Here is a 22,014-nt window from a genome sequence, read left to right as displayed (position 1 = left end):
TTCATTTAATTTCTACGACTCAACTATCAATAAGTGGGAGGTAAATCTAAAAGCACTTGAAAGCTATTGTAAATCACTATTTTAAAAACCGATCCGATGAGAGACCTGATAAGATGACTAGATCACGGATCAACCGGTTGGACCGATTGATTGGATCAATGACATCAACATATTGACATCATGCTTAGATCAGAAATAAAAGATGAACTGAAAATTTTAAACCCATTTTTATAATTCAATATAATGTTAGGAAATTAAATTAAATAGAAGAAAAAACAAGAAGAAAGGTACGGATTTACAATCCAAAACAGCCACCTAAACTATCCTCTAAGAGGTCTACAAAAAAGATGGCAACACAAAACCTTTGGAGGACTTCAGCAGAACCAAAAAAAAAACTGCACATGTTGTACACAAACAACATAGCCCCCAAAAAAGAGCCCAACACCAGCACCAAAAAAACAAACTCTAGCAAAGGATTGCAACTCCAAACCGAAGGAATCCCAAAGCCACAACTGCAGACTTCCAGCAGTAGAGAGCCGCAGCAGAGAAGACTCCAGCACCCCTGAAAAGCGCCCAAATCCTGGCACCACAACGGCAAAAATCCGCAAAGAATTGCAGCCCCCAACAAACGCAAAGACCAGCACCACAACTGCATGAACCCAAAGCAGAGAGCTACAAAACTGAAGACAGACACGCAAAAGAAGAAGAAGCTAAGGGGAAAAGCCAATACAACCAACAGACCCAAACAGAAAACTCTCAACCAAGAGGGGAACAGACCCAGGCACCAGCACAAAGAAAAGTCCAAAAAGCTATTGATGTTGGAAGGGTGTTCTGGTGTTTGTTTCTTTGCTTGTTACTCTACCAATCTTTGAACTTAAAGAAAAATTGACCTTGATGAGTTCGACCTCCTTCCTAGTTCGTTCTCTCTACTCGCATGGTGCAGGTATTGCCGAAGTCACGATGAAACTGCAAAAATAATTAAACAAACAGACCCAATGATTTGCTCTGTGAACCCAAATGGTATAAGAGATAAGTTTCTGTTCCGGGCCCAAAATAAAATTGCCAAAATGCGTTATATCCGAGAAGGCAAATATGTGATTATACTCCGAAGTTAGAAACATTCAAGTCCCTTTCAAGCTAGGTATTGAAAACTGATAAAAGTGAAAGCATATTTTCACGGTATCAAGCTTGCAAACCCCACATTATTCCTCCGCTTCAAGGCATTTAACCCTATAGCATTAGAATTATATCATAACAGAGCAACCATCAATCACAACTACTAACGTGAAGTTTGAATTAGAGATGAAGTTGTTGAAGGCAATTTTAAGCCATGAAAAAATCTTAGACCACAGCACGGCAATTCACTTGATAAAAAGCATGCACCAAATCACATCATCTTAGTGCTATCTCAGAAGATCCTTATCTACATTAACCCTCGACTAGCAAAGGTGCACAATGTCCAAGTCAAAATATGGCTATCTCTGTCTGAATGGGCAGTCCAACAAAGTCTTGATATAGCCTCAAGTTTCAGGAGCCATTGAGATTCTGAAAAAGCTCCGGAAGATGTGCATTGGTAAGCTTGGTTCTCTTGCTGATCTCATGCTTCTTCTTCTTAGGCTTGGCCTTGGTGGAAATGCCCTGTACCTGTGCTGCAGCCCTCCTCTGTGCAGTATTGGTGGCAGGCTTCATGCCAGTCTTTGCAAGATCCTTCTCAATATCAAGCATGTCACGAGGTAATTCAATCTCTCGGAAAAGTTGCTTAAGGTCATCATCCACCTTAATTGGCACTCTGGGGTCATTAGGGTAGGCAATATCTTCTTGTGAATCAAAATTTGACAACAGCCAAATCTGGCCTGCAGCTTTTAAAGCCTACACAAGAAATGACTTTGTACTTAAAGATACAGAGATAACACAAAAAAGTTCAAAATTTAATACTCTGCCCAGCAAGCAAGCACTAAAAAATGCAGTACCACAAATTGCAATTTGGAATGTGCTCTTACCTTCTCTCACCTTAACAGGTAACTCTTGTGCTAAAGCTGCTGTTTAAAATTTCAATTGAGAACTATATGCACATAATCTATACATTATAGGTGACCAAAAACCTATTTGCAAGAAATAAAAGAAAAGAGGTTTCCTAAAACCAGAACCAGAGAGAAAGAGAGACACACAAACACCACATGAGAAAGGAAAAAAAAAAACATATTGGTATTCATAATGGCTCCTTTTGCAGGGTTGCAAGATTTCAAAATTACTGGCATCCAAGCAGAGGTGAATCTAGAGATTTCAAAGCTTGTATCAAATTCTCCAATAATCTCCAAGGCCAACCAAAGCCAAATTTCATGTATTCCATAAAAGAAAACTGTCTCATTTCATAATGACTATTAACTTTTGTCCTTCACAACTCAATTGGGCAAGATGATCTTACAATTCCATCCTATTAGCCTCAGCATCCATAAATTACAAGAAAAATGATGCATCTGCAGTTCTTAAGCATCTCATCATTTTCCAACAGTATCAATCACCAATAAGCCTTGGTCGCGGTATACAGTCATAATGCTCAAAAACATCACATTGTCAAAAAGAAACCAAAGTAAAAGGTCCACTTATGGCTTCATGACAAGATGAACCCTCTAGAGGTTTCCATACTCCAAACTGAAGTGCTAATACATAAATTCTGTGTATGCTGATGAAAAATTTTCAACACAAGAAAGAGAGCACATTTTTATATACCTGTAAGTCCTCCATCACAGTTGGGTATGCATCTTTAAGATCAATGACAGCAATTCCCTCCGGAAATTTTCGAATTAAAACAAGTAGTTCACTCTTCTCCTTCACATCATGCTTGGACTATATGAAAATATTACAAAAAATGTCATATTCTAGGGAGGCGAAAGAAAGTCAGTAACCATCACATTAATCATGACTTGACTAGTAATTCCAAAATATGCCAATTCACAGGGTTTGCAGGTGCAAATATTTGAGAGTTGACAGTTACCTTGTAGGAGAAGCGTCTTCCATCATAGTGGACTTTTGGGTTGTTCCTCAAGCTGTCAAAGACAGCTTTGTTGGCTTTCGCATCAACGTAGCATGCTTCATTAATTTGCTCAGGTGTAAAGGCTTGCCTTGTCTGTAGACATTCATAAAACAACTCATGAGATGGTTTTAACTTCTCAAGTGGTCTTAGCAAAGTCGGGTGTTAGCATTTCCTCCTTAACATCTAAAATTCAGAGGAAAGGATAAACACACAATGAGGAGGAAGAAAGACCCAGGGAAAGAGAAAAGGGAGGGAATATGACATAAAATATACTACACTCAACAGCTATTGTATATCGTCCTCTGAATCTAAATTCCTTACACCAGAACATCAGCACACTTCATAATCTGCCAGAATCATTACTTGTATGATTTCAATGGGTCCAGGCCACACAAACTGAATGCCATATTTCAGGACTTTCTTTGACAGGGAATTGATAAATATTTAGGCATCAGCGCCCACTAGAAAACAAATATAATGAGACAATAATAAACCATAAAACATTCTTGTTTTCTGACTCTCCCAACTACTAGAAAAATCAACTATGAACCTGACAATCACCAGCTACAATTGCTACAATCTTACACTAGAGCATTCGTCCCAAACTCCAATAATTTCCACATATGCAGCCATCAGCTAGAATTGCTACAATCTTACACTACAGCATTTGTCCTGAACTCTAATAATTTCCCCATATGCCGAAGAACCCTTACCACTTTAAAACCAAAACAGCCAACTACCATACCATGCTTCCAACTGTCCCGGTTGAGACAACCTAGGGTCTTCCTCAAGTCGTCCTTAAAACCCACAATCACTTCAAGACAAAGAACATCTTAATCCAAACTAGGCTAATATCATCTTGCCAAAAGTAACTGTATCATTAAAACCCTTCCTCCTCCAATAACCTCCCAAAAGTATTTTTCCGCTTCAAAACATTTTGCTATTTGGCTATGAACTAAAGTAATCATCATTTGGAGTCTCAACAACTATATGCACCATCAAAAATAAGCAACCATAACCTGTGCGTTGTTAATTATATGCACTGCTGATACAATAGCTATTAGAAATTTAGGGTTACAGTATATATATAGCAAATTTAATCTAAGCGTTTGCATTATGGACTAAAAAGGAAAAAGGTTAGACTAGAACCTCCAAGAGAAGGTCTATAACACGCTTAATCTGAGCCCCAACAGGGGCTTTTCGGATGCTATTAATATGTTGAAGTCTCTCTGTATCATTTGAAAATTTGACAGCAGGAGCAGGAGCCCTTGGTGCAGGTGATGCCGCTACAGGTGTGGCCCTAGACGATGAAGTCTTTGAAGATTTGGCAGCAATGCTGGTGAGAGTTGCCTGACACTTCTCTTGCTGCTTCTTGAATTTATCCAATTGTTCGTTTAAAAACATCTTGGAATTAAAACTTGTTTAATGACAACCCAATGAGTTCAATTGTTGAAAAACTTGTGCTCCAGTACACAAAATTCTTGAATTTTTTTGAAGAGATCAACAGTACCCAAAATCCTTATACAAAAATTTTAAGGATCGAATAATACAATAATTAAAAACCACTAACCACAATCTTTTAGCTTCAAATTAGGATTTATCTTGTTGCCCTAAAAAACCATGTGATGAACGAATTTCACAAAAAGGATTAGTTTCAGGTCCCTTGCGAGACAAAAACAAAATTTATTTTATCCCTAATCAAGAAACCTAAATACGTGCTCCTGGTAGAACCAACAAATAAAATGATGAAATAATTAGAATTAGAAATAGAATATCACAACAAACCTCCTTAGAGGAGATATCGGATGCTTTGGATTTTCGATAAATCCACAATTAAAAGACGGAGAATTTCAGAGGATTAGCAAGAGAGAGGAATGTTCGCGACAACAGAGATGTGAGATTGGGAGTTGAGAATACCTCAGCGAATAAAATACCTTATTGAGCCAATCAAGTTGACTGCCAAAAGCCCAAGCAAATAAGGGCTCAGAATTAAAATACCTCCTTGGGCCCCCCAATCAATTTGTGAGAACTAAAGATAGGGAAATGTATTTAGCCCTCACAATTTTTATTTCTTTAACTAGGATATAATTATAAAAATAAAAAATCCTTTTCCATACTTTTACTTCAAACTTCAAAGCTTTATACATATCGTATTAAAAAAATTAAAAGTAGATTGAAATCAATTAAAATTACCAATAAAGTATGAGACAAAATCAATCAAATCAGGTATCATGAATTTCCTTAATGAGAATTTGCCTGATGTTTTATTTGAATGGAAATAGTATCAAATTTTTCTTTTGTCAAAATGAGATTTAGAATAAATTACTTAATTGTAAGAGTTTTGAAGTCTGGGTATCACAAATTTCTTCAAAGATGATTTATGATATTGAGTGTTTTGTTTTCAATGGGAATGAAACAAGTTTTTCTTCTATCAAAATGGATTTAAAAGTGATTAATTGATGGTGAGAGCAAATTAGTCTATAACCATATGATAACAATATTGATTGATTTGGTCTCACGATATATTGTTAATTTTGATTGATTTAAAATTATTTTTAATTTTTTTATAACTATAGGAATAAAGCATTGAATTAAAAACATGGAAGAAAAAGATAATTAAATTTTTTTATTACAATTATTCCCCACTTAAAGATAGGGCTAAAGAAAAATAATGGAGGTTAAAAATTACTTTCCAAAAATATCGGGTGCGTTTGGTTTATTATTTTGGATAGGATTTTGGGAATAATATTGGGTAGTTGAATAGGGGAGTGTTACGAGGTAAAATTTAAAAATTTATAAAAAAAAACCCATAGGTTTGCTAATTTAATTAAACACCTGTAACGCCCCACTTAAGGTACGTATTTCAGATTTGCTGTATTGCTTAAATGTTCATTGAGTTAATTTCAATTGAGTTGTATGTTGAGTTGGTTGAGTGTTTGCCTTGAGATTGGTTGAGACTTAAGGGATCTTGGAAATACAGTCTTCACCAAGGCGAAGAATAGTCTTCGCCGCGGCCACGTTGACATTGCACTTGCGGTGTCGGTTCTGTCAGTTTTCGCCGGGGCGACGGAATTGCTTCACCGCGGCGACGGGACGACAGAAAAGTTTTCTTGAGATTTCTAGAGAATTCTCCATAGGGGAAAAATGACCATTCTACCCTTAATTAGCAAGAAAAGTAGGGAGTAAAATGTAAGGAAATTTCATGGAGAATAGGTTAGTGTAAGGGTGTGAATGTATGAATCAAAGGATATAAATGGAATGTCCAAGAAAGAACAAGGGAAAAATGGGAAAAGAAGGTTATAATATGAGTTAAAAAGGGTTAAGTGACATAAACCCTTCATTTTCAATCAATTCCACCGCCATACCCATTCTCTAAATTCTCTCAATTTTTCTTCAATTTTCCCAAGATTTCTAAGGAGTTTAAGAGAGCTTTTGGGTAATTTTAGTAGAAATTTCATCTCAAGCATCCTAAGGTAAGGATTCTTGCTTTAGATGTGAGTTTTACTTATGGTTATATTGAAGTCTTATATTGTTATTATTGTTCTTGTTGTTGTTTTAAGTTGAAGAGAGAAGACAAGACAACAAGAGGAAGGAAAAGTGGTAGAGAAGTCACTTTTTCACAAAGTAAGTAAATCCAACCAAGTTGAGATTTGAATAAGCTTTTGAGTAGAGATTGAGTAGAGATGTATGCATGTATAAGTATGTAGTATGCTTGATGAGAAATTTAGTTGAGATAAGTAGCTATTTTGTGGTTGTTGGATACACTTCATGTATGAGAAGTGTTTTAGTGAGTATGGAGAAGTGGAGATTTAGATGAAGTTTTGGGAGATGTTGTGTAAACCTATTTGGAAGTGTTTTCTTTGACAGGAATTTAGAGTGTATGAGAGAGTTTTCTCCCATATTGGGAATGTTCAAGAGAAGAGGAGAGTTATTGTTACAATAGAGTTTTATATGCACATGAGTTGTATGATAAAATGCTTGAGTAAGGCATGAGTAAGAGTAGAGAACCTTAATTATTGCTATATGGCATAATTTCATTTCATGAGTGCATTAATGAGCATGAGTCATCCATATGCATTAAGTGCATTAGAGAAAGAGAGTAGAGAAATAGTAGAGAATTTAAGTATAAGCTACTTTAAGAGTAAAGAGAAAGAGAGAATGAGCACTAAAGAACAAAGAGAAAGTAGTGCTAAATGAAAGGTTTGAGTAGGTTGTGCGATGGGGAACCTGTGAGTAATGGATAGAGTATTCCCGAATGTACGCCGCATTGAGAGAGCGACATGAGTATGAGAGAGAGAAGTGGTGTAGCCCGTGAGAGTGCATGCGGATGAGGGCTATACTCGAGAGTACTCGAGAGAGAGTTTATATACTCACATGGCCAAGGGTTCCGAATCCATGCATAATCGAGTCCGATCGGCTAGAATGAGGAGAAGTCATGTAGAGCGGGAGCGAGTCCCGGCCGTGCCTCCGGTAAGATGAGGCCGTGACTACTAAAGAGAGTCAGTAGAAAAGAGTTATGAGAAAGAGAAAATAGAGAGAAATATAAGAGAGAGAGAGAGTAAATGAGAATTATAAGGAAAGAATTAGAGAGGGAGAGTTACGGGGATAGATGAGTAGAGGATTTGCTTACTGAGCATTAGTTGTACTCACCTCGTTGTTTTCCATGTTTTTGCAGGATTTAGGTGAGGACACAGTCGGATGGGCGTCAGCCAGCGAAGGGAAATGGCTACACTGTCCACCTTGTTTTGATCCTTTGTACATGATACAAATTTTTGTAAAAGAATGTATATGTTTAATAAAAGAAAAATTTGGGCCCAACCTTTTTATGCTACGTTATATGTATTTTATTATGTACATGTTTTATGAATAGTTTAGTAGAAAGCGGCTATTACAACACCTCAACATATAAAATGACAAAAACAACCCCACCACCCGTAGTGCTAGATTCCGGCGGTGGCAGATTCCGGCCACCACCACCGGAATCTGGCCAGAAAATTGTGTTACAACACAGACCAGTCGGATCTGTGTTGTAACACGTCGCTATGGCCTTTTCCGACCAGATCTACCATGGATCTAGCCAAAAAGGCCAAACTACGGCCAGATGTGGCCGTCGACAGCCAGAAAAGGCCAAAGAAGTCCATCTTTGGCCAAAGAAATGACTGTCGTTTTCGGTCAACGATTGTCATTTCTTTGAGACGGCCAGATTCATGGTGGATCTAGCTGGAAAAGGCCAGATCGGTGAACTACCGACTAGTTCTGGTCGTGGTGTAGGCCATCGTACAGATTTCGGCTACCACCGATGGTGGTTGCCGGAATCTGGCAAGTATGGGTTGATGGGGGTGTTTTTGTTAATTTTTAAACTTTTTGGGGGTATTTATGAAATTAATAAACTTGAGGGGTCTAAAAGTAATTAAAAATATAGTAATATTTATGGAATAATGTGCCAACAATATTTGGAGAATAGGATTGGGAATATAGGTAGAAATAGGGAGCCAAACGCACCCATCATTTTCCACGGTGAGATGGCTATGGCTACCTGGGCTCAAAATAAAAAAGGACTTATGCCTAGAAAAAAGTCGGTAATGCTTAGGAATGGGTTTATTCAACCTGTTTGGTACATTTTTCAAATCTTATCATATCCTATTGTAAAGAGTAAAAACGTGTTTGTTTCTCTATTCACGGAATTCAATTCAAAATTTAATCATATTTTATTCAACTCAAAACATATAATTACGTTTCACCGTAAAAATTTATAAATTAACAAAAACACTTAAGCCATCGTCAGCCGCTAGCAACCATCATCGGCCATCAGCTGACATCGGAACAATGCACGATTGGACGAATCTGGTAGATCGTGTGCCGATCTTGCTGTTTTTGGTCATATCCACCATAAATCTAGTCATTGACAACCAGATTTGGCCCCATATTATGGCCATAGATCTGGCCATTTCCGGCCAGATCTACATGGAAAAGGCCATATCGGTGCACGACCGTCAAATCTATTCGATCATGAGCCATTCAAGCGACTGTCGACTATCGTCCGTGGTGGTGGCCTGCTGCCGATAGTCGATTGGGTAGGTAAGGGTGTTTTTGTTAATTTATAAACTTTTATTTGGGGGTGTTTCGCTAAATTAACAAATGTAAGGGGTTAAATTAATCTAAATATTTTCAAAAAATGTTTTCCAAAAGTGTATCAAAGACATTTTCAAAATTTTATCTTATTTGATTTAATCTTATCCTATCTTATTCATAATAGCTTTTCAAAATATCATATTTCAAATAATGTATCAAATAGGCTTGAAATTTTCTCTCTGTAAGATCATTTAATATTAAAGTGATTTGATAAATAATTGTTTGATACTTTCAAGTTTTTTTTTTTAATTTTTTTTTTTTAATGATTGGGGGGTCTTAATAGTTTCTAAATGAAACAGATAAATTTAATGCTAAGCGATCTCATAGAAAAAATATAAAATAAAACCCTTTAGGAATACTATAATTTTATATTTGACTTTTGTTTTTAATCTCAACCGTAGGATGAAAATTAATGGGAAAGAACCAAAAAGTTATTTATCTCCCAATTTTGAGTTAAGAATAACACTACACATATAATATTTTTATACAATATTTCTCATACAATATGATATGACAAAAGATAATTGGGAGAAAGTTTATTTTTAATTTAAAATCAATCAATCATCTTTTGTCATATTATGTTGTATGAAAAATATTGTATAAAAATGTTGTATGTGTTGTATTATGGTTGAATTAATACTTAACATTCTTGAGGTATGACATCATAACAAAAATTCCTCTAAGGTTTTGGAAACAACTAAACTCTCATACTGTTAAGTTTTAGGCGTTAAAATAAACAATAAGAGGGTAATTTTATAATATTTACTAACTTATAATAGTATAATTTTTAACGGCTCACTAACAATTCATTAATACATTTTTTTTTCCCAAAATAAGACAAAATTTAATCAAATCATTTTAATCTTCCTAGCAACCATGAGATTTTATGGGTGAGACACTTATTTTATTGAAGTCTTGTACTAAACGATAAAGTTAATATATATGTATTTATTGGGTGGTGAAAATGTGTTGAATGATTGTTTTAAAATAAAAACTCTCTTGATTTAATTATAAGCTATAATTTTCATGTCTTTAAACACAAAAAGCATTAAATAAGAGTTTATATTGTGAATCTTTTATAAATTCAATTAATATTTATTTTACCTTTGCGTAACTTGGGATCAAGTGTTACATTTATAAATTTGAGGAACACTAACAAGATTTAAATACTCTCTTTAATATTTTTTATTTCTTTTCAAATTGATATATGCAAAAATTGAAGTTATTTATTTATTTTTCTTATTTTATTTTGTTGATTCTCCAAGAGTAGTGATATTTGAAAAATAATTAAACAACTTTTATTGAGTGAATAATATTATACGAAGTGTTATCTTAGTTTTCTCTAATGTTCTGAAACCCGGACCGGACCGGTCGGTCTGGCCGATTCGACTAGGTTTCGTCAATAACTCTGGTTCATTAAGAATTGAAACCCATATTTTTATTTAAACTATTTCTAACCGCTTTTGGGCCTACAGAATAGTGTCAGACCATCGGTCCAACAAATGTGACTGCTTTAAAAGGCAAAATCCTTGGCTTTTTTTGCTTTAGCCTTTGTTTCTTTAATCCTCATTTGTTTCTCAAGCTTCTAATCCAACTTTATTCATCTTCTCCTCCACCTTTATTCATCTTCGATTCGATTCGAGCTTATAAAGTGAAAGAAAAAAAAGATGAGGGAGAAGATCTGAGGAAGTAGAAGAATAAAGAGAAGAGGACGGAGAGAAAGAGAGAAAAATAATAAGATGAAGAAGAAGATCTGAAAATGCAGAAGAAGAAAGAGAAGAGGAGGTGAGAAAAGAGGAGCATATGGAAGAAGTAAAGAAGAAAGAGAAGAGGACGGCGAGAAATAGAGAGGAAAAAAAAAGATGAAGGAGAGAAGAAGAAAGAGAAGATGAGATGACGAGTGAGAAGAAGGAAGAAAGAGAAGATGAGGTGACACATGAGATATAAGATTTCAGTAATCTTTAAATACCAATAGTAGTTACTGTTGGTAATATTAGAGGTAATCTGATTGCCTCCATTTTCTTAGGTATTTTGGATTACCAAGGTAATCTTTTTTTTGTTACAATTCTATCCCTTATTAATAAAATTTTAGGACAATAATACCCTTATTTTTAAATTAATTTACATGAATATGGCTTTTACTATTTCACCCCAATTAATTAACTTTTTGAACAAAATTACCCTTGAATTCAAAACAAATTGCAGCCCACCCAAGCCACCAGCCCCACCCATATGTCGCTGTTGGCTGCCGGCAACCATCGCCCACTGCCAACCATCGCCGCTGTCAAAATAGCACATGGCAAGCCGGAAATGGCCGCCGTGTGCCGATATGGCCATTTCCAGCCAGATTTTTGGCTGGAAATGGCCATATGGCGCATAGAGGCCATTTCCTACCTTCTGTGTGCCGTTAGGTTGGGGGTTATGTGGGATTACTGGGTTATGTTATCTTATATTACTAGATTACCACGTTTGGTTGTCAAGTAATATAAGATTCCGGTAATCTTCAAATACCAATAGTAGTTATTGTTGGTAATATTGGAGGTAATCTGATTACCTCCATTTTTTTAGGTATTTTAAGATTACCAAGGTAATCTTTTTTTGGTTACAATTCTATCCCTTATTAATCAAATTTTAGGACAATAATACCCTTATTTTTAAATTAATTTACATGAATATGGTTTTTACTAGTTCACCCCAATTAATTAACTTTTTGAACAAAATTACCCTTGAATTCAAAACAAATTGTAGCCCACCCAGGCCATTAGCCCCACCTATCTTTCACTGCCCGCTGCCGCCCGCGGCCAACCATCGCCGCTGTTGGAACGGCGCACGGAAGGCCAGAAATGGCCGTCGTGTGTCAATATGGCCATTTCCAGCCAGATCTTTGGCTAGAAATGGCCATACAGTGCATAGAGGCCATTTCCTACCTTCCGTGTGCCGTTAGGTTGCCGACAGCCGATAGTGGCTGGGTTGGTGGGGGTGCATTGTTGATTTTCCAAACTTTTATTATAGGGTTGTTTTTGCTATGTAGTGGGGTTATAAATAATCCAAATAACAATATTAAATAATAATATTTAATTAGAGGACAATTCAGTGATTTAAATAACATACCCACCATCATTTGTACAAAATGACTCTAAAAAACAGTGGACAGTGCAGCCAAGTCTCCCCGCTTGCTGACGTCCATCCGACCACGTTCTCACCTATGTCCTGTAAAATATAGAAACAACGGAATGAGCACAAAGATGCTCAGTAAGTAAATCTTCTACTCTATAATCCCCGTGCATTACTCATCAATTCTATGTTACAGTAGATGCCCTAGAGCCAATCAATTATTGTAGAATTGACTCTTTGTAATAATGTTCATTAATCAATAAAAGACATTTTATTCTATATCGCGTAAATCATTATTATTGCAATATGTATTAATATATGTCCTTAGAATGGTAGAGCCGTGACGAGGGTATCAAGTGTTTCAAATCTTGATAGTGAGAACCCTATGAGCACATATGACTGCCATTCTAGAAACATCCGTAGAGCCCCAGTATTATTCTGAACTAAGAGCACAGATAATACGGTAAAGGCTATCATAGTGTTGAACGACCCTGTCGAAAGGCAGTGACTGATCTCACTGTCAAGGTTGTTTGGTGACAACCTGGGGCAACACATGGGTGTTTGTTGTAGGCGATTACACCACAGCAAGTTCACTGGACTGACCCACCGAGGATTCATATGGATGGTAACCCCAGTGTCTATGGAACAAATCCTCTAACGAATGGTGGTGCATTGATCCTTAGACTTAGATCACCAGAGCCCTTGTGCACCGATGGGTGTAGTTTGACACAGCCTAACGCAGTTCTTTTCAGAGCTGTCAATACGGTGGTGATTGGCTGCATCAAGGAGTGTATCAACTATGGTGGATTGACAGAGGATTTACACTCCCGGGTACGGGAGAAATTATCTCACGGCGCAATTCAGTATATGGTAATGACACTAAAACTGTGGCCAAGTGGATTGAGTTGTTGCTCTTCCAGTTTATAATACGGGTCATTGGTCCAGAAACTGAATAAATATATCGAGAGTAACCGAAGTTGACACTATTTCTATGCCTTCGTCTCGTCGAATAACGTATGATGAAGGATCGAATTGCACGGTAACCAATCGTTGACAGGTAGCTACTTTGCTGAATCCGAATCATCGGGTGGCCATGATGCCTTGCTACGGGCCAATCTTGGTCTGTGTATTAGTGAGATGATTAATTGGTGTTAATCGCAATACTATACACTGCCGATATGATGAGGAGCCTAAGGGTCACACACATAGAAGACAATTTAAGATGCAAGAAGAAAGAAGGGCGTTTTCTTCTTTTAAGGCGAATGGATTTTGGTAATTCACATTGCAATTAAATTTGCTGAGGTAAGCCTTTATTTAATTTGTTAGAAAAATTAAATAAGTGAAATTACGTTTAAATTGTGTTCACACATATTTAAATAATTATCATTATTGTTAAATGTTAATATATATATATATTATATATATATATTATATAATATATATTATATATATATATATATTTAATATATATATATTAATTGATTTTAATTGGATAATGATGGAAATTAAAATAAATCAAATTGGGAGTGTTTGGCAACATGGGGCGTTTGGGTTGGAGCCCAAGCCTATTCCGTATGGGATTAGGGCAAATTGTTTTTAAATATAAAAGGAAAAGTGTGATTTTTAATAAATAGTTTTTCTTTGTAAAACCAAAATACACAGAGCAACCCTTTTGCTTCTCCCACGCAGTAACATCTTGAGCCTGAAATCAATTCAATTGATTTTGTCTTCTTCTTAATCTTGAAGCCAAAGAGGATCTAGCAAATCCCTCTTTGGTTCTTTTAAGATTGTCTTCGTGTGGACTACGCATGTGTTCGATCCTACACTTGGATCGGTAGCAAAACTTCGTCGACAAATTTGGAGGAGCCTTCAACGTGCGTTTGTTTCTCTTAACTCATGTTGAATATTTTGCAGATTTTATTTAATATAAATTGTTAAAATCATACCCTTGATCTTGGCTCATGTAAACGATCCTGTTATATTATTTTTGTTTCCCTACGTATACGTACCGTTTATTAACATTCTATTCGTACCCTTGTCACTTTCTCTAATTCAATCTCTCTCTGTTCTTTCTCTAATTCTATTTCTCACTATCTTTTCTTTCTTTCTATTCTCTCACCCATGGAGATATCATAACCAGGCATGGATGAGACACAAAGCATAACAATGCATTTTCTTTCTTTTCTTTTCTTTCTTTCTTCTCTTATTTTTAGTCTTATTCTTCTTATTCTTATTCTTTGCCAGTCTTGGTCGATCATGGATTCGGAACCCTTGACCATGGTAGTGTACTCTCTCTCGTGTATAGGTCTCATCCGCATGTATTCTCATGGCTATACAAATTCTTTTTCTCATTCTCATTCCGCTCTCTCATGCGGAGACCGCTCTCTCTCATGGCGGTTTACATGCGGGTAACTTCCACTCATGGGTTCCCCATCGCACAACCTATTTTCTTTTCTTTTCTGTAGCACTTAATATTCATTTTATTCTCTAGTGCTAATTCTTTCTTTCTCTTTATTCTAAGAGAATTGGTTCTTTTCTTTTCTCTATTCTTAGTGTTTTTCTTCTCATTTCTCATATTTCTTTCTCATGTGATTACTCATTAAACTATGCATATGGATGGCTCATGCCTGAATCTTCTTATATGCATTCATGAAATGCAAATATCTATGTTGCATAAAGTAAGGTTCTCTACTTCTACTCATGCTTCTTTTAGGCATTTCATCAAACATGTGTTGCATACATAAACTCTATTCTAACTTTAATTATACTTCTTTCTTAACCATCCAAAATTGAGTTCAACTCCTTTGACATCACACATCTGCAAAAAAACACACTTAAATATTCCTCTCAAATTCTTCTATATTCTACCATACTTCTACCAAAATTTATCAACACAATCCACCTTCTCATGGTGGAAATTCCTTCATAAAACAACATTGAACTCATTCAAAAATTCATCAATTCATTTCAAACATAAAAATTCAAGCATTAATCTATATATCTCTACACATCATTCAATCATGCAAATCACAACTGGTGGATTTACTTACCTTAGGCTCAAGTAGAAATCCCTTAAGCTCTCTACTCTTGATGGCTTGATACTTTCTCTTAAACCTTCAATAAACTCAATAGGATCCTACTTTTTCAACAATAAAATCACATCTAGAGTAAGATTCTCACCTTTAAGTCTTAGGATCAACTTGTATCAATTTCTAGTCAAAAGCTCTTCAAAGATCCTTGGAAATTGAATGAAAGTTTGAGAGATTGAAGGTGAAAGAGGCGGTGGAGAAGAAGAATGAAAGGGTTTCTAAAGCTAAACCCTTAATATCTCATATTTTCTCCACTCTTTCCCAATATACCCTTGCTCCTTCTTTGAAATTCCACCTATGACATTTAATTCTTTGCAAAAACATCCCCATTCAAACTATTCTCCATGCAATTTCCTTGCATTTCACTCCCCACTTTTCCTGCTAATTAGGGGTAGAATGGTCATTGAGTCCCAAAAGGAAGAATTCTCTAAATCTCAAGGGAAAATGTCAACCGAGTCTTCGCCCCGGCGAAAACTCACAGCAGCTACATGGGGGTTGTAGCACTTCGTCGCTGCGGAGAAGCTTCTTCTTCACCCCGGCGAAGACTGTAACATCAAAATTTCACCAAGTCTTACAAATTTTTTATGGCAACCACTCAACCAAACCAATACACCTTTTCAACCAAGGGTCAACCAAACAATATTAACAACATACAGACTCAAATGAGGATAAATCAATAAACATTCAAGCCATTCATCAAATCTTAATTACGTACCTCAAGTGGGGCGTTACAACCCTCAACTCATGTAATGCCCACTTGAGGTACGTAGCTCATGTTTGTTCATTTTTTCGTTTAATGTTGATTTTTTGCCCTTAGTTAAGCTTGTATGGTGTTCATATTGCTTGATTGGCCCTTAATTGAAGTGATATGTTAGTTTGGTGGAGTGATTGCCCTGAAATTGATGAAGACTTGGCGAAAATTGGAGTTACAGACTTCGCCGAGGCGAAGAAGAATCTTCGCTGCGGCGACGTAGGTTATCTAATTCTTCGCCAGGGCGAAGAAACAATCTTCGCCGCGGCGAAGAGTCGGCGGGAATTCTTCATGAAGGTTCTAGAGATTTTTCCATCGGGGCAAAGTGACCATTCTACCCCTAATTAGCAGGAAAAGTGGTGAGTGAAATGTAAGAAAATTTCATGGAGAATACATTAGAGTGGGGTTGTGATTGCAAAGAATTAAAGGGCAAAGTTGGAATTTCTAAGAAAGTGTAAGGGTAAAATGGGAAAGAGTGCTTATAATATGAGATATTGAGGGTTTAGGCTTATAAACCCCCTCATTTCTTTTCTTCCACCGCCACTTTCATTCTTCATTTTCTCTCAACTTTTCACTCAATCTTCCAAGGATTTTGAGGGCTTTTGGTTAGGATTTGATAAGGAGTTGATCCTAAGCAACAAGAGGTAAGAATCCTTGCTCTAGATATGAGTTTTATTTGGGCAAGAGTTAAATCCTTATTAAGTTTATGCTTAGGGTTTAAGAGAAAGCTTAAGCCCAACAAGAGTAGAGAACTTTAGTGGAAACTACTCAAGCATAAGGTAAGTAAATCCACCTAAGTTAAGATTTAAGTGATTGAATGATGTGTAGAGATTGTTTATATGAATCTTGCATGAATTCTTTATGCTTGAGATGAGTAGATGTAATTATTAGAAGAAAGAAGTCATTACAAGTCAATCACAAGAAAACAAGAGAAATTACTAGCCAAAGCCCATAAAACAAATGTCAACATGCATAATATTTAGTAAAGCAATTACAGTTTCAAGCCCTCTTACCTCATATTGCCCAAAAAAAGTTTAAAACGAAAACATAAATTTACAAATGTACATGTTTCTAACTAGGAGATCAAATTACACAACACAGAATCAGCCTTAACTTATAATTACATAAACATAAAACAAATTAAAGATGAGTTCAGACTAAACATGTAAAACAGACAACAATACAATACAATACAATATAAGAGAGGTAAGAAGGGGAGTTATGTGATAGATTGAGAATCAATTTTAAAAAGCTTGAATTATTAATAAAATTCAACCGAATAAAGAAAACACACCTAGATTAAAAAAAAAAAAAAACACACACACACACATACACACACAAAAAAAAAAAAATAAAAAAAAAATAAAAAAATAAAAAAATTAAAAATTAAAGAAAAAATAAAGAAAAAAAGAAAGAGAAAGAGTGTTACCTAAGCAGGCGACGACAACGAAGATGAGATGAGGAGAAGATATTAGAAAACCATTCAATCAATAATAAAACAACCTTATGACATAAATTAATCTTTAGTATTGATATCCCAAAATCTTAACACATAAATTATAGAATACTAAATTAATCATTAAGAATCTGAGACAAACTTGATTAGATTATTGTTTCTGAATGTTGAGAAGCAGTGGTTTTTCCTTTCCCTATTACAGAGAGCGTAGGTCTTCTTTTCCAATAATGCACGCTTTATCACGACTAACAAATGGATTAAGTTGTGTCGATTATGTTTGGAAAGGGGACCTAACCAATTTATATTAGTCTATTGTGCCCGCCCATTAAAGGCTTAATAAACTCGATAGCTCATTATAGCCCCAAGCCCACACTAGTTATAAAACCCAGATTATTGAAGATGGAAGTGTTATGGGTAAATTCTAGAATGATCACATAAGCCCATTAGAATATCTCATCGAACTATATATTTGCTCGGTTTTGATTAAATTAAAATATAAGTCATGTTAGCCCATAATTAGAAAATTTTCTAACATTTTCCCACTTGGGCAACGTGAATTATTTTTAGTTTGTTTTTAATAAAAGAAAATGATTTTTGACTCTCGGGCAAACAAAAATTTTAATTTTAAAGTGGCCACTAATTTAAGAAAACAAATAGTCCAAAAATAACACTTCAACCAACAATCCTGTTAATAAGATTACCAATAAGGAACCAAGGCAATCTTTACATCTTACATTGACATAAGATCAATCCATGATTACAATTACTAATAACCAAATCACATGGATTATTAATCTGGGAGTGTGGCAGGGATAGGACTTAACAAGTGATCAAAACAGAACATGTGCTATTCCCCTATCAGTCATCTTTACGATCTCTCTACAATCTTTATGCTTATGAGAAAGGTTAGAGAAATCCACGGTTTCCAACAAAGCCACACAGCTTACGATGAAGCTACTCAACTTCCAATGAAGCTACACGGCTTCCAATGAAGCTTCACAGCTTCCAATGAAACTAGTATGTTTCAACCAATTATCTCGAGATACAAATATGAAACATACTCATACAACTATCATTCTTAAGAGAAACCTTATTCTTGAGACACAATGCTGTATTATGTTGTCCACCATACCATATGCGCATATGGATATATACAAACAAGTATACTAGACACAATGATCATGATCATAATATGTTAACTTAATTGAAAATAAATCTCATTAAGTTAACTAGACCTCGGCAAGGACCGGTCCTAACCGAGCCCGGGTTTGGGCCCGATTGGGACCAATCGCTCATGGGCCTGGGACTAGTCCTAGGCCTATTGGACCGGTCTTATAGCCCTGAAAAATTTATTTTCACCACTAATTTTTTTTTTTTTTTTATATTTAGGGCCAAATAGGGGGGTTTATGTAATTTTTAAGGGTCTAGAAAATTTTTTCCACCCCCGAGAGATTAGTCAATTTTTAATTAATTTTAAAATAATAAAATAATAAATAAATTAATAGTTAATTATAATTAATAATTATTTATAAATATGGAGATTTAAATTTAAACTTTAAAGGGATAATTTAATTAATTAATTTTAACATAAATGTAATATTCACACAATCAAACAAACACACTTCACAAATAAACAATTAAAATAATTTGTTTTTATTAAATTATTCATCGTTAACAATATTTACATCATTCAAATCTGTGTTCTTGAAGAGTTCGAGTAGTTCATGATCTTCAGGGTACTGTTGTAGTCTTCTCTCTACATGAGTCTAATTCCGTAAACACGTTATCACTTCAATCATCTCATTGGTTAAAGAGCATCTTCTGTCTTCAACAATCTGGCCACTCATTAAGAGTGCTGACTCGGATGCAATTGTAGAAACCGGCACAGATAAGATGTCACGTGCCATTTGGGCTACAATGGGGAATCAACTTTGATATTGTTTCCACCATTGAAGCACATCCATCTAACATTTCTCCTTCTTCGTCATGTAGAACATGTCCATTTGTAGCTAGCGATTCAGTTCATTTGGTCCATGTATGTATGAGCTGGAGCTGCTACTTCCGCCGCCATCTTTCGTATACGTCGACATGCTCGATTCTTGGTAGTTGTCTTCATCAGGGTCTTATTGGTCATCTCTGCTGGACACTCGAATTCCATTGTACCTACTCTGATATAAAGAAAAAGGCTTTCCAATTTTTGCTTAAAGTTAATCAAATAATACGTATGATCATGTCATAAATGCTAGTCTATCTCAGTAACTATACAATTAACTACATGTACTTTAAACTAGGATCTACAACAAGGCCTAATCCATATAAGAATGGAATATCTAACCAATATTTCTCGTATTTTTTTCCATCTTTGAAACAATTTCCATTAAGACGTCATTATATCTATATTTAGCAAAAGTTTTAGAAATTTGAAGTAAAACATCTAATGCTAAATTCGTAGTAGGAGAATAAATACTACTTAATGTATTTGTGGATTCATGAAAGACTTTAAGAAATGAATAAAAAAGTTCACAAACCGTCCAATCATCATAGTTGACAACTTCCTGCGGATTTTTCCGGTTGACGAAATCTGTAATTTGTCTTGCAGTTGGCAAAGCTTTTTCCAACATCAAGTAGGTGGAGTTCTAACGGATAGGCATGTCCATACATAACTTCAAAGGTCGAACCGGTGGATCTTTGAATTCTATAACATAAGAATAGAACATACCTACTTGAGCTTTCTTAAAGCTCTCTAGATAAAGAGGACAATTCGTCTTCCAATGTCCATCTTTCTTACGGTGGAAACACTTTCCTTTATAATCGACCTTTTCTTTGCCCTTCTCGTTCTTAGAAGCGTCCTTCTTAAAAGGTTTTTTATGTGGTCCAACTTTTGGACCTTTGTTTTGCTTCCATTGCTTCTTCTTAGCCTTACTAGAAGAAGCTGCAAAAACATTCTCTTGCCCTTCTCGAATACTTCCTTTTCTTGTGGTGAGGCATCAGGAGGTAAAGAAAGTGGAAGGGGTGCTTCTAAGACATACTCGACCTTTTTGGAGTTTAGAACAATTCTCAAATTCCTTAACCAATTATTAAAATTCGGTTCGATCAACTTGTTGTCATCGAGAATCCTCAAAAGCAAGTTATTGCTCATTTTCATTAACTAAATATCACAAAAATACCGAAAGAGACTGTAAGGAAAAATAAAAGTTTTATTAGTGTCTTGTAAATTTAAACCCTTTAATGCTAATCTTATTAGCTCCCACTATTTTATTCAAATCCCATACTCCCCTAAATGACAATTTGGAAATTTCGTTGGAATAAATTTCTTGTGGGGAATCAATTCTTATTAACTTTAATTAAACCTTACATAATAGAAATCTTGGTCAATTAAATTTAACAAGTAGGGAACTATTCCCTTTTATATCACTATATAAGGTATGATTCATTCCTTGCCTCTAGTTTTGGATACCTCACATAATAGAAATCTTGGTACCCTAGACTAATTAAATCGAACCCATTATGCTTTCTTAAAATAGAATTCCCATTATACCCTCACATAAAAGAAATCTTGGGTATTATGAAAATTTCTATCCAAGAACTAAGACAATTAATTCCATGTTATAAAATTAGCATCCCTCACATAATAGAAATCTTGGGATTTCTAATGTTATGCCAAAGAATTAATTGGCCCATAATGGAAGGCTTGGATCTAATATTGTTCGTTAGGGAGATTATTAGGTTTAGCCTTTGATTAAAAATGTTTTACATTTATCATATACATTAATTCAAATGCATCCATATAAATATAAAACATGGTGGGATGATCATAGGGTTTTTGAAAATACAACCTAATTAGGTAAACTATTCACCTAATTCTAATTCTTCATGTGGATCTTTATTCGGTGATTGATCAAATCTCCATCCTCCATCAGGTCGTACGATTACATAAACCAATTTAAGACATGCATGTAACGCCCACACGGAGGTATGTAATTTAATTTATGTTTTTATAGCCCTTAGTTAATTTTTGCTAAAATTATTTTGAGAAAAAGTGAAGAAAATGCCTTGAACTTGCATTAAGGGTAAAATGGTCTTTTCACTCAAAATTAGTTGAAAAAGTGGGGAGTGAAAAGAGAGAGAATTTCATGTAAAATGCAATAAAAATGAGGGCATTATGGTAATTGACTAAGGGACATAGATGGAATTTTCAAGAAAGTGTAAGGGCAAAATAGGAAAGTATGTTTGTAAAATAAGATATTAAGGGTTTAGTCTTACAAACCCCCTTATTTCTCTTCTTCCACCGCCACTTTCCTTCCCCATTTTCTCTCAACTTTTCACTCAATTTTCCAAGGATTTTTTAGGGCTTTTGAGTGGATTTTGACAAGGTTTTGATTCTAGGCAACAAGAGGTAAGAATTCTTGCTCTATATATAAGATTTATTTGTGTAGAA

General features: G+C 35.3%; 1 protein-coding gene across 1 annotated transcript; it reads right to left on the bottom strand.

Annotated features, from left to right (window-relative positions):
* Nucleotides 1-1,296: 1,296 nt before the first annotated feature.
* LOC116105852 lies at nucleotides 1,297-4,953 on the bottom strand. Its single transcript, XM_031392247.1, has 4 exons — nucleotides 4,184-4,953; nucleotides 2,996-3,127; nucleotides 2,731-2,847; nucleotides 1,297-1,869 (listed from the first exon to the last, which is right to left on the bottom strand). The coding sequence occupies exons 1-4, from the start codon at nucleotides 4,436-4,438 to the stop codon at nucleotides 1,528-1,530; spliced, it is 846 nt and encodes a 281-aa protein (XP_031248107.1). The 5' UTR covers nucleotides 4,439-4,953; the 3' UTR covers nucleotides 1,297-1,527.
* Nucleotides 4,954-22,014: the final 17,061 nt, after the last annotated feature.

Source organism: Pistacia vera, unplaced genomic scaffold, assembly GCF_008641045.1.
Source record: "Pistacia vera cultivar Batoury unplaced genomic scaffold, PisVer_v2 Contig506, whole genome shotgun sequence".
Taxonomy (NCBI): domain Eukaryota; kingdom Viridiplantae; phylum Streptophyta; class Magnoliopsida; order Sapindales; family Anacardiaceae; genus Pistacia; species Pistacia vera.
The sequence above is the reverse complement of the archived record's forward strand: the minus strand, read 5'-3'. Positions and strand labels throughout refer to the sequence as shown.